Here is a 14,103-nt window from a genome sequence, read left to right as displayed (position 1 = left end):
ACACTGCTAGGGAAAAAAATACCCAAACAAAAACCTTACTACCTGAATCTTGCCAAGCATTAAGCAGCTTTGCCCCCTTTTACTTTAGGAAGCTGCCAATTTCACAGAACTAAGCTGGCCACACTTGAAACTTCTGCAAAAATTGCTGTTTACACTTGTTAGTTTCTTGCAACTACACTTAAAAGTAACTCTCTGCTAAGAATCCTGCACAGCACCAGGCTGGAGTATTCCCTGCTCAGCAGCCCTCAGCTGAATTAAAAGCAGAGAACTCACATGTTCCACTCATTCAGTATGCTGCCATGTCCAAGGGATGTAAGAAAGGAACTATCAGACTCAATAATATGCAGGTAAATCAGTCAAAACATGCAAGAGCTGCTCATTAAGGGAGACCCTGTACTGTCTCTTTAGGGTCCATCTACCCACATATAACTATTTAGCTTTCTAAACCTACATGTTCTGAAGCGCAGAAGGAAATCAGAGACAGGATAGCACAATGCTTGCTTTGAAGGTACCTACCAACATCTCTGAATGAGGCATGTGTCCACTGAGAGGAGGGAAAAACACTAGCAAGCATGACTGTGCAGCACTGTAAATGCACATGAGGATATTTTCAGTGACAGCCTTTATTCTGGCACTCATGGGAGAGGGGGCACTCACATCTTTTAGTTACCTAAAAATTCCAGTAACTCAGGACTCGTTGCTAGATCCTCATCTTTGGAGATGAATTTCATTATATCATTGAACATAGCTCTTCGTTCAGAGATGTCAGATTCCCCCACGAAGAGAACTTTTCTAGGCAGTAGTGGAAGAGAAATCTGTGGATATCGTGCTGTCAGTCTCTGGTAGAGCTCTTCAATCTCGCTGTACTTCTTGGAAACCTGCAATGAAAATGTGTTGCCCAGGTTTGTTTCTTTACTGGAGAGACAGGAGCAGCAAAGCAGCAGTTTAGGTGCTGTGAAGCATTAACTGTGGAAGTAGAAAACCATATAATAGGAAGGAGCTTTACACATGGCCCAGCAAAAGCCTGTTATGTACCCAGTGAATCCTCAAGCATTGTTGCTGTTCTTCTAATTCTGTTATTAAAATCCACTGCTTAATGGAATTACAGTTCATTGCCAGAATCCATTTGTCTGACTCATCAGCTAATGAAATACTGGGAAGGTCACTGCTCCAGATACTTTTTTGACAGCAGAAATCCTTGTCCACTAAAAGTGATGCCCAGTCCTGAGAGACAGGAGGGAAGAAAAGCCCTGCCTGGTAGGTACATGGTGGAGAAAGCTGCCTTTGCACCACTGTCCCATTCCTCACTCCTGGTGGCTTCAGTGCCCTTTGGCTGCTGAGGCTTAAAAAACTGGCACATCTTCTGCCCTGAAGAGCAGGTGATGCAAAAAACCTAGGGGCAAAGACCTCAGCTAACCCCTGACTCTTCAATTCATCCATAAAAATCAACAACTTGGCCATTGTCTAAAAGGTTCTTATGCAGGGAGAAGATGCCAATAGTGAATGGAGTCATTCCTTCTGTGGACAAAGACAGGAAGCCTGAGGAGAAATAAGGCTCAAGATATTACAAGGAAAGCAATAGCTATTGGTATGTTGGTTAGAAAAGGTGTGGCTTTTATGCCACATTAAGTATTGAATTCAGTATCTTAAACCAAAACACAAAACCCACACACAAAGAAAACACTATGTCTAAGTGACATTACAGATGCAATGAGGGTGATTTCCCTGCTCTGTGCTGTTATACAGATAATATATATTTGTCAAGGCCCTCCATGGACCCACAATCTACCAATCTGTTTCTATTAATACAGAGATAAAAAACAACCCAAAAAATAGTGCTAGTGGAGGGCATAGGACACAGATACTCTTAGGGTCCAGCTCTCATCCTCCTGGTAACACATGTTGCTGAACTCTACAGGAGTGAATCCTAATAAACCCTGCAATATGTGCAGTATTGCACATACTGAGATGGATATAAAAGATGGAGAGACTCAAGAACCGCACCTTGGAATGGAGAAATGCAGAGTTCTCCCACAAACACACGAATAAAAGAGTCAACCTAACAAAAAGCACAGAAGGGAAATGAGTTACAGATTAATGCAGAATCCCTACATTGCCTCTTTACAAGCAAACTAAACACCAAGCACCAGGCATATTCCCAGCCACTGGAACCTGAGAGCAGCTACTAAAAATCTCATTTATAGTGTCTAACTGGAACCTGACAATGTCTGGCACAGTTCCTACACTCTGGGCAGCTATCACACCTGCAGGTAAGTCTTCAGCCCAAGGTCTGGCCTGGTGGAGAGACCCCTCAGCAGCCAGTTTGGGTACTGATGCACACTGCAGGTGGAAAGAAAGTTTAATGCTGTGCATGCAGCCTGACTGTGTGAGCTGCCCTCCAGCCCAGGGAACAGGCCCTGACAATAACAGGCACACCTCAACCAGTTCACTGATTCAGACGTGGGCACAAAGAGCAATAACCACCTCAGCTTTCACGCTTCCCTGCCTTTCGCAGTAATTACCAACCTAGCCAGATGATTTGGAAAAGCATTTGCATTTCAGCTGTGCATGTTCACTGTGGGTTCAGTATCCAGTCACAAAAAAGCAAGCAGCTCTGTAAAACAACACCAACCTGAGTCGACAGGAAATGAAAAACTGAGAATGTTAGACTTGTTTTGTGAAAGGAACAAAGGTTAAGTGCTGGTAACACTGTGCTCCACATGCGGGATCTGAAATGCCATTCAGCAACCAAGCACTAAAGTGAGGGCAACAGAGATGCTCCAGAACATTGTAATCTTCCCTTTCAAAGACAACCCAAAAAGAGAAGAGAAAGCAATTCCAGAGCTTCTGAACTGCTATACATTTTTAGTTTGGTAGGTCCCAGCAGCACTCTGAGCAGGGTACAGTGCCTGAGCCCTTCCCAAAAATACTATGTAAACACAAATGTAAGGGCAGTAAGGAATTCACTGGTGCTCTTTCAAAAGAATAAACATCATTACCTTCCACCCAGGAAAAAAGAAATTAAGTCTGATTTGTGAAAAACATTTAACATCTAATTAATTTCAATAATGACTACCAAATTTCTAAAAGCATTACAAGACAGCAGCCAATCAAGATTATGCCAAAACAGTTTTTCAAAACACTCTAACAGTGAACTGAGATACACAAACTTATTTCTTTCCCCACTTAATTTTCGTTCCTCCTCTATTCCTCTATCAAAGCCTGTAAATTATTCATAAATCTCAATTTATGTCTAATTACACCACTGAACCTAAAGCAAACGCACACCCTCGCATCCCATCGCTAATTGCGCCTTTGCGGATCTGCGTGGGCTTTGAACAACAACACCGGGAACACACACGCGACACGGAATACCAAGTGTGCCGGCACCGTGTCCGGAGCATACTAATGTGCTTCCCAAAGCCTGCAGCACACTGTGCAGACCGACATCCAGCAGTGCCGGGATGCCCTCTGCTGGAACACCCCGCCGTACCAGTCAGGTGTCACACCTCCGGCCAAAACCATTCCCCGCTTGCCTAAGCCCACTGCTGGTCCCTGCAAGCCCCTGGCAGCTGGGGCTCTTCACCTGCTGTCCCTGTGCCTCAAGCCCTGGCAGCCACAGGCTCCTCGATACCCTCACTCAGCTCAGCTGCCAGACTGTCCTTGGGAATGCAGTGGTAAGGCTGGCTGAGCCCAACAGCCCCAGACTGGTGCACTGAGAATCATGGAATGGTTCTAGACCAGGTTGCTCTGAGCCCCATCCAACCTGGCCTTCAACAATTCCAGGGATGGGGCAGCCACAGCTTCTCTGGGCAACCTGTTCCAGTGTCTCAGCACCTTCACAGTCAAGAATTTCTTCCTTAGATCTAACCTAAACCTTCCCTTCTTCAGCTTAGGGCCATTCCCCCTTGTCAATTCCAGGTTCTTGTAACCAGTCCCTCTCCTGCGTTCTTACAGCCTCTTCAGGTACTGGAAGGGGTCTAACATCACCCTGGAGCCTTCTCCAGGCTGAACAAGCTCTCTCAGTGTCCTCACAGGAGAGCTGTCCCAGCTCTGTGACCACTTCTGTACCCTTCCTCTGCACCTGCTCCAACAGGTCCATGTCTTTCCTGTACTTGTGACCTCAGAGCTGCATGCTGCAGCACAAAGGCCTTTCAGAAGAGCTGGACAGGTTCCACAGAGTACATTTTTTCAAGTCAAATCCCAGATGTGATGCAGAGCATTCTCACACCTTTCCAGTCAGAAGGCACTACTCTGCTGCAGCAGTTCTGGACCCTTTTAATTTGACATCCTCTGTCAATTTTCCAGAAGAAAGGCATATCAGCATGTAACAAAATTAAATCTTGCCTTTCCTGGTTATCACTTACAGCCCTTTGAAAATTGTTGATGGATCCTATGGTCCAAAATGTCAGGATAAAAAATTAGCACTGCTCTCAACCCCATTTTATCAATCCTATTAAGTAAATTATGTTCCATTTGATTAATATTCAAATATTTTTCTTCTGTTGCCTGTAATTTTTCCAGGTCTTGATCCTGCAGTTGTCCTCTCCCCCTCCATGCCTCTAATTCTGTGAACACTGTGGAGCTAAACCCCCACCACCTGTAAGTCAGCCAGAGTGCACACACTTCAAGGAGTTCTGTCAAGTCACAATATCAAAGGCTCAATCTGCTTCACTTCAAAAGAGTTAATCATGCAAATACAGCAAAGCATGTGCACATTTGCCAGGTCAAGACCTTATTTGCCTGTAACAATTAACATCCAACACAGAACTTGAAAGACAGACAGGGATGGGTTGAATGTTTTTTTTTTTCCCACTGGGAACAAATAAATAAGTTGAATGTGATCAAGTATAGCTAGAAGGTTAAGAAAACCACCATGAAGTTCAAAGTGAAAGTCTGAAGTTTGCTGCTAATCCCTCAAATCTCATGCATGTGCATTGGCCCCCTCTTCCCAAGGGCCTCACACAAAAAAATGCACACCGGAATGGCTGTAGGACACGAGCCTGGGACTCACAGTTGTGCACAGAATCTGATCCTATTCAGTATTAATGGTATTTAATGCCTCCTTTCCTTTCAAAGCTCCTTTTAACTGTCCCATTACTGACCTCAAACTTGTCTTCATATGCTTTATATCTGCTGAAAGGATTTCAATAAAATGGAGATCTTACAGCTAACTCGAGCCCTTTGCCAGCCAGTGCACACCAACAAAGGGCACACTTGATTTTATAATATTTTGTGAAAGCCAGGGTTACTGTGACTTCCTTATTATAAAGCCCACTTCTTAACACTGTCAGGAAAGGGAGATCCAGCATCTCTGCCCTTTGAAACAACCACTAGCTTTGGGTACAGGAATCAAAAGCACCCCTTCTCCCAGGCAGCACAAACCAAGCTTTTGCTTGGAAGCTCCCAATTCAAGCCATACCGGAATTAATGTTGCTTGGTGACCCTGTGGGTATGCATGATGGTAGATTTTAATTACAAGACCACATGCTGTTCTCCTCATCTGTTTTGCCCAGCATAAGAGCAAGAACTCTAATATTTCTTTTTAATCAACATGAATTCTTAGTGGCTTCTGAACCTATTGCTACACTGAGCATGAATTCCACCCCCCCCCCCCCACCCCCACATCACAGAAGCCATAAGGTGAAGGAATTTATCTTCACAACATATCTGTGTGGTCAGGAAAAAGCAACTCCAGTGCACAGATTTTGAAGGAAAAAAAAAAAGAAAAAAGGCCAACATAGGCAAAAAGGCAGTGATAAAAACATAAATGAATACACACCCACGTACTCAGACACCCTCATTTTAAGAGAGGAAGACAGTTCTATAGTAAATACCTCCCTAAATTGTGCTATGCATATCTAACACCAGTAGTTATTTGTTCAGCTTTGAAAAATAAATAAACTTGACTAACAAATAACTTGTACAGAAGAATCGAAATGGAAGCAGATACAAAGAGAATGCACTAAAGGCTGGGTGGAGAAGACACTAAAGGCTTTTAATAAGGCTGGGAAGGGAGATGCTAATTGCTGAAAAAGCTAAGGTGTGGCTAGAAGAAATGCCTTTAAGAAAAGCAAAGCCTTTTCTTTTTATCACAGAAAATGGCAAATCTACAGGCAATAATTAAATATCACCTTGGTAGCAGTACCAAAGAGAAAACCAATTTCCCTCTTTCGATAGTACAAGAGTATTCTGACCTTTGAAAGAAATGCAACTGACTTTTCCTTTAATTATCAAATATAACCTTGAAGTTACACAGTTCTACAACCCACTTGCCCTATTTTACAATTCACATTTTTTTAAAATCAAAAAACCCCTCCAGTTTCTAAGAATTCAGATGTGAACGTCATCATAGAAGTGAATTTCTTCTTCTGTTAATGCTCCACAAACATCTTAATTAGAGATGTCCTGATGCTGATTTTGCATAGTGCTATTAAGGCTGGGGAATATGGCACTCTGGATTGTTTAGACCCACAGTAAAGGCTTCACAGGTCACATCTGAAATCTCTTTTTGACGTTCACCCAGTTTTTGTCATAGGGCCTTAACACATCTCTCAGTCTTGACAGGATGAGATTCATGTTGGACATCAGAAAGAATTTCTTCATGGAAATGGTTGTTAAATATTGGAATGAACTACCCAGAGAGGTGGTGGAGTCACCATCCCTGGAGGTGTTCAGCAAACATCCGGACATGGTACTTGGCGCTCTAGCATAGTTAACATTGATCCATCCAAAGCTGGGTTAACGATATTAAAAGCTGCTTCCCATCCAGAGGATGCCATGATCCGATCCTGCCTCGCCCGCCACCCTTTCCCAGGGAAAAGAGGAGAGGAAAAGAGGAGAGGAAAAGAGGAGAGGAAAAGAGGAGAGGAAAAGAGGAGAGGAAAAGAGGAGAGGAAAAGAGGAGAGGAAAAGAGGAGAGGAAAAGAGGAGAGGAAAAGAGGAGAGGAAAAGAGGAGGGAAAAGAGGAGGGAAAAGAGGAGAGGAAAAGAGGAGAGGAAAAGAGGAGAGGAAAAGAGGAGGGAAAAGAGGAGGGAAAAGAGGAGCCGCCGGTCCCCGCTGCGGGCGCTCGCTGCTGCCGCCCAGCGCCCGCTGCGAGAATGCAGGACTCGAGGGCAGGGCGGGAGCGGCGGCTCCTCGGAGACAGCGACAGCGACAGGAGAGCGACAGGGACAGCGACGAGACAGGGACAGGGACAGCGACGGGACAGGGACAGCGACGGGACAGGGACAGCGACGGGACAGGGACAGGACAGCGACAGCGAGGAGCCATAGAACACGGACTGGGCTCTGCCGGTAGCCAAAACAGAGACAATCCGAAAACCGGTATCCATAGACAAGGAAAATCCTACCACACCTGCCTGCCTTCTCTAACCAGCGTGTCACTCCAGCGCTGTGACACTGGCTCCTTGCTCCAGTTTGGCAGTTTCAACAAAAGCAAAAAAAGATGTTCCCTCTCCCATTCGGCTCCAGAACAAGCACACAGTAGTTTCTGATGTCTCATCTGACTCTGCTCTGTGATACAAATCCAATGTGTTAAATCTGCTGCCCACTGCAGCCTTGCTCCCTGCTGTTCCTCAGGTACCTGGCTCAGACACTTCACCTGCAAACTCTCTGGAAAAGGGTCACAGCTCTTGTTTGTGCTGCTCCAGCATCCAGCAGAACAGGGCACTGCACAGACACTCTGGCTGCAACCCGCCTTCCCTGGGTTCCCTTCCTCAGCACCGGCACTTCTCTCCAGGTTAAACCACCTGCCTACACGCACGAGATGTCTCAGCTCCCATGACAGTCATTGGTAAAACAATATTTTGGTGAAATGTGACTGAAGCTCAACTCACCTGCACACAGGCAGCCAGTGGCACCTTGGATGTTGTACTGCATTCTCCTTGCCATTTCAGGGCAGCTCCAATGCCTTCATCCCCTCTGTCACACCTGCCAGCCCTGTGCACACACCTACAGTAATTTAGGGTTTCTCAAATGGTACCAGATGTTTATGTTATGCAAAGTGGGTTTCTCCACCCCACAGATGCTCAGCTACGTCCGCTTCAACAGCACTGCACCGATGGGGATGGGAGTTCAGAAAATCAAATGCAGACATCTAAATATAGAGAGCAGACTGTTCTGCCCAGAAAAAGGCATCCCATGCCAAAGGGCTTGTGTGCATCAGGCTAGTACCATACAAGATCTGTAGGAAACCCACAACCTTCTGAAAGCCAGACAGAAAATCCCAGGGCACCTCTGAGTGCACACAGTGACTTGTGTGCAATTCTACTGACCCTCAAGCATTTCAGCCTGCAGCTGAAGCCCCCCACTGCAGCTGTCTAAAATGTAGATACTTTCCCTTTATGGTCAAAGAAGAGAGACATTTCCAGAGGATGAGTCACATCATTCCCCTCCTCCCCATTGACCACTCAAGCACGCACAGACTCAAATTAAAATATCCAACTTACAGAGAGATAAGTTACGACAGGTGAATCCCTCTGTTCCCTCCAGTAACACATACAGACAAGATTCATCAGAATGAATCGATGGAAAGCATCCATCCTCAACCTCCCAGCTCATAGTTTTGAATTACTCTCACACAACAAACTATATATTATAATCACACTTAGTCAGCTGAAAAAAATGTAACTGATAAGTGTTATTCTCGTCAGGCTCCACCAGTTTTCTTCTTCATGAAGAATGAAATGTCAGGAGGCCTCACCATATGAGGAATCAGTAAGGTTCATTTCACCTGAGAAGAGCAACTGAGTGCTGAAAATCCTCCCAGAGAGAGACATGGGAACAGACAACCACAGCAAGTATAGGGGCTGCACAGTATAAAGTCTGTTTCTCTTCTTTATAGACAAGCTGATTTTTTCAACTTATTCTTAAATGGTGCAAAATGAAGGTAGATGATGACAGCGCAGTTTAGCACCTCAGGTGTAGTCAGATTCTTTCTTCCACAGAGCTGTGTGGAAATATTACATAAGCAGGCATTGCTGCATGAAAAAAATGCAACTACATGTCCCCTTATCTGCCTGTGTCTGGCCCTTCCCTGTCCTAGAAGAAACTTGAATGAGATTGCGTAACTCAGGCTCAAGGAAGAGGTGTAAATCAGTACTGAATAACAAACCCCAAAATACCCATTTTTAGCCAGGAGCAGTTCCTCAGCAGATGCTGTGCAATAGCCACATGACAACAGCATGCAAAAGGAAGCACTGCAAGAATGAGAACAAGCAGTCAGGGATGAGGAGGGAGAACAGAACAGACTCCTATGCCAGCACTGCTGCTTTTACCATAGTTATATACAGCACAAGGTGGGAAATAAATGCAGGGGATCTCATTTCTTGTAAAGCATTTCTTTACAACACTGACAGATGTTTATCTGCAAATCAGATTGTTTAAATAGGCTTTTATCAACTATCTTCTATGAAGTGTGAGTTACACTACAGGTCATGGTCTACCAGGTAACCACACATTCACATCACTCTGACATTACAGTTATTGCAAAAACATCTGAAAAGAGCAGATGTTCGCAGCATGCAACAGGGTGTGTCTCTTTATGGTCAACGGACAGCGAAATGCACTTCTTAGGAGTGGTTTAGCAACAGCTGAAGAAGATCAAATAGAACACCCTAAATGCACCTTTTTCCATCAGCTTGATGGACAGTCCCAGGGGCAACAGCTTAAGTGCATATGCACAGGCCATAGATAAGACTAATTTCATCTGTCTGAAGTCATGTGCTGTGCTTTCAAACCTTTACTCTGCAGGTATAATGAAAAAGACAATCCAGCTAAATAATGCTTTATATGGACACTTCCTTGTAAACCTTTCTTACTAAGGATTTTAAAAGCTGTGTCTAGGTAATAGACCCACTCAAATAATCTACTATATATTTATTTCATGTTTCTGTAAGAAGTCTAGTACTGATACATATATCGGGGAAACTAATTTGTAGCAGAACTTATAAGAACCTTAATTGGTTTCTATTTGTTGATCCATAATGAAAAATGCCTTAAAGGCAACAACAGTCATCCTCACTTTTGGGACCTGGAATAAAAAGTTCAATTACTGTGTGGATAATGAATACACATAATGGAATAGGAATTGCAGAAATGGTACAGACTGTGTTGTCCTACCAATGACCTTGACCTGGAGAGGCTGTGACTGAAGATGAAGTATCTGCTAGATCATGACAGAAATAATCAACTATTAACAAAGAGACCACTAACTAATTTTTGATGAAATATTTACCATAAATTGAACCACATCTCCAGGCTTGTGCTTTGCTGATTTGAAGGCTGCCAGTCGAGTAACAACGACAATGTGATACTCAACATGGCCAGACATCATCTTCCCACGGATTTCCTGGTATTCCGGCACTGACAAATCCAGCCCCGTGTGTGTATTCTGAATTTGCCTAGGGAATAAAACACACAGAGTTCAGGCATTGGCACAAAAACTTTTAACTCTCCCTCTCCCAGTTACAAGCCCAAGAAAATCAATGCAAAGGTTCTTGCTGGAGCAGGACATCACACAGACCCTTCCCCAAACACTTCCTACTCTGCAACAAGACAAACTGGGACACGGCCTGTTTCCTATATTCCATCCCAAAGCACCTGCCGACACTGCAGGCAACATGCCAGGAACATAGAAGTTCTGCAAAGAGATACAGATTCATTCAGAACAGGACTTCACTCGCAGGATCTTAAAGTGCTCTTAACCCAGCATGGCAGGCGAGAAGATCCCATGATCTCTCATCAGGTTTATTTTGAGACAAAGGCCTGTTCATAGTGACTCATGCTGAGCCCTATCCACCTCTCCTTTATCTAAGGACATTCCCAGGAATGACGGAGACAATAGCTGAAAGGTGCCATGAAAGAAAGAAGGATCTCTGTCCCTGGAGCACAGGGACAATGTGAAGTTTGTGAAAGCCAACCAGAGAACTGGATTAAAGCCAACATACAAAGGAAGCTACTGGAGCAGACTGATGGGCCAATCACAGTTTCCATTTGTGAAGATCCTTGAGGAAAATCAGACAAATATCAGGACTGAGCAAGTTAAAGAAGGACACCATTCCTCAGAGCTGCCTTCTGGTTATGACTGCCTGACACAGTCTCGCTGCCAAACAGCCCAAAGGGCACACTAGCCAAAACATCTTGGCTTTCCCACAGAAAATCCTACTGGGAACAGAACTACCTGTCTTTTCATACCCAGTTAAAGTAGACAACCACAGCATCGACCTCTGAGAGCTACCAGCAGTCATAACCACGCATGGCTCCTCCTTGAGGAAAATGCAACAGGGGAGCAGCTGCTGCTGCAGTTTACTCTATCCATTTTTTCCCTCCTGACCACTTCAGATCCACAGAACTGTGGTGCCACCTTTCCCCTGGATTGCCACCTGAAAATATTTATGACGTTTTTGCAAAAGGAATGCCAGATCATATTAGAGTGCTCACACATCAAGAGTAAGACAAAGCACTTGCTGTTGGACCATTAAACAGTAGGTTTAATGAAATAAACAGTCTTGTTTCAATTCCCTGAAAAACAAAACTGATCAAAGATCCCTTCCCCCAAGTTACCACATGCCAAGCCACAGAACACTCACTGTCACTGGAACCAAGTATTCTGCCAGAATCAGAAGTTCACCATGCAGAGGACATCACTGTGTGTGAGTGAAAGTTTTTTGAGAAATCAGAAGGGACATTCATTTAAAAGAAAACCAAACTAGGTTAATTAAACATTTTGTCTGCCTCTTTAAACCTTAACCATGAGGATTATCAAGTTCCATCTTCCCTGGATTTCCTGTGGAGTGCAGAGTTCGGGTGGAATTCTTATCTCTTCCTTCAGAAAGTTTAGACTCATTAACAGAGGTGCCCTTTCACCTAAGGATACACAATGCATAGAACTTAATACACATTTTCAAGAGGCTCAAACCATCTAGTTTCAAACAAAGTTTCAAAAGATTCCTTTCATCATGTCAAAACTTGATCAGTTACGAAACTTGAGCTTCCCCAAGAAGGCAACCTCTGAACCTCTAATTCAAAGCTTGAATAAAAAGCCTTTTAAAGAGAGCATCTTGAGAGTTCCTGATAAATAGGATAACAATAAACAAGGACACGGACCCAGTTTTGTACCCAATCCTCTTTGCAAGCCATGTTTAAATCATTAGGGCTTTAACAACAGCTCTACCCTTCTCCAGTGTTTTGATGATGCCATTCTGTCTGCTCCAATTCTGTTCTCATGTTCTGCCAGTCAAGGACTTCACCTTTTACACATCCAGACAAAATTTTGTCCTCAGTTACACGTGGCTGGCTGTAACACAGGACCAGTAGTGCCTATGTGTGAACACACAGGTGCCTGGCTTTCACACAGCAGCCTGTGGGACCTGTGAGTAACAACCATCATCTGGAACTCTGACTCCTTCAGTGGCAGCCAAAATGCTGGCTCTAAGGGCACCTGTCAGGAGAATCAGCTGGATCTGGAGTTTTTTTACAATATACCTGTTATCTCAAGCCTAAGGAGAGGTAAACAAGGCTGGGGGAGAAGAGTGTAACACTGCAAGGATTCCATGGAGAAGTCCAGCTCAGCAACTGTGCTGAAGGTCAGCTCTGACTGGAGGAGACCACAGAGCACTGACTCAAAAGAAGAGACACACTGGGCACAGGACATTCACACTCACACGTATTCCTGAGGGTATTTATCCTTTCTGATGGAGCATAACAGGCTCAACTACACAGGCATGACAGGCAGCTGTCATGTCTAAAAATGTGTCATAAACCACCATAGACACCCAAACCAACCCCAGATTTATTTCTGGGGCCTTCCATCAGAGGACTGCACATGATTCACACACAGTGTAGCAAAAGACAGTGCAAAACTCCACCCTGCAGAGGAGGGGCTTGGGCATGCCCACATATACCTAAATGTGTATTACCCATTAAATTTCATGTTTTGTGGGACCCTTACCACCAAAAAAGGTGTAGAAGAACCAACAGAACACTGCTTAGTGATCACTAATACAAGGTTAGTGATTATCTTTCTACTTAATTGTTCTCTCTCTGCCTCTCCCCCTACTCTCTTTTCTACGTCTCTGTCTCTCTCTCCCATTTTACTAAATAAAATATGCATTATTGGTTTTGGCATATAATCTCATTTGCACATTAATTTGGGTAGAAGCATCTCTAATAATCACAATAATCAGATCTTAACAGCTCTCCAGATGTGCAGTCACTTAGAAGTTGTGACTGCAGCTATGGCAGCAAAATGTCTGTCACTGGTACTCAGGAATGACTTAGTAACTCAGGGAAGTGTATGAGTTTCCAGTCCTTGAAAGGATGTGTAAATGTGGCATCTGGGAACAGGCTTTAGTGTTTGACATGGCAATGCTGGGTTAATGCTTGGACTTGATGATCCTAAAGGTTTTTTCCATCTCAAATGAGTCTGTTATTCTACTTCTGTTAACATAAAGTCACTAATTAACCTGCTTTTCACCTTTAATATAAATAAAAGGAATAATAACCCGTGAATCATCCTCAAGTGGCCTTTAGCCGAAAACACCAACCATGTACAGATGTTCTGAAATTACACAATTGCAACTTCATTGTAAGAGCTGCTGCATTAGAGAGTTCTGAGATTGTCATGAAGTTAGTAAGTACCTTATCTATACCCAGGGATTTTCTTTTAAAGTTGTTAGAAGTCTGAACTAAAATGTCATGGAAAATTATTAGAGGGAGGGGAATAGCTACATTTTTGTTTGTTTGCTTTAGGCCTTATGATCACTTTCATTATCATCTTCCATAGCAACACGGTTTCTTTTCAAATATAAAACTGATTCTAAACAAACAGAAACCAGCAGGGAGGCTGAGACAGACAGAGCATACTATCCAAAGTGCTCCCTAGTTCTTGTAATGCCTTCAAAATAAGCAGCCTTAGTGTTTTAATTAATTAAACGTTGTTATTGTTATTCAAACAGAACTAGCACCTGCAAATCCCAAGACAGAATATAGTTTCACTGCATTTTTTCCACATAAAACACAATTATTTCTACATTTGTAGCTTTAAAAAAAAAAGCAGCAAAAGGAAAAAATTGGTTGTTTAACTTGGACACACAAGTTTAGT

General features: G+C 43.6%; 1 protein-coding gene across 1 annotated transcript in view; it reads right to left on the bottom strand.

Moving 5' to 3' along the window:
* Positions 1–14,103, bottom strand: part of HS1BP3 (HCLS1 binding protein 3) — a 54,450-nt gene that overhangs the window by 38,330 nt on the left and 2,017 nt on the right. Inside the window, exons 2-3 of the mRNA XM_062488446.1 lie at positions 10,237–10,402; positions 671–878 (exon numbers count right to left, since the gene is read on the bottom strand). Of these exons, the coding sequence (XP_062344430.1) occupies positions 671–878; positions 10,237–10,402 (374 nt within the window). The remainder of the gene's footprint in view (positions 1–670; positions 879–10,236; positions 10,403–14,103) is intronic.

The sequence above is a fragment of the Cinclus cinclus genome, chromosome 3 (assembly GCF_963662255.1).
Source record: "Cinclus cinclus chromosome 3, bCinCin1.1, whole genome shotgun sequence".
NCBI classification, from domain to species: Eukaryota; Metazoa; Chordata; class Aves; order Passeriformes; family Cinclidae; genus Cinclus; species Cinclus cinclus.
The sequence above is the reverse complement of the archived record's forward strand: the minus strand, read 5'-3'. Positions and strand labels throughout refer to the sequence as shown.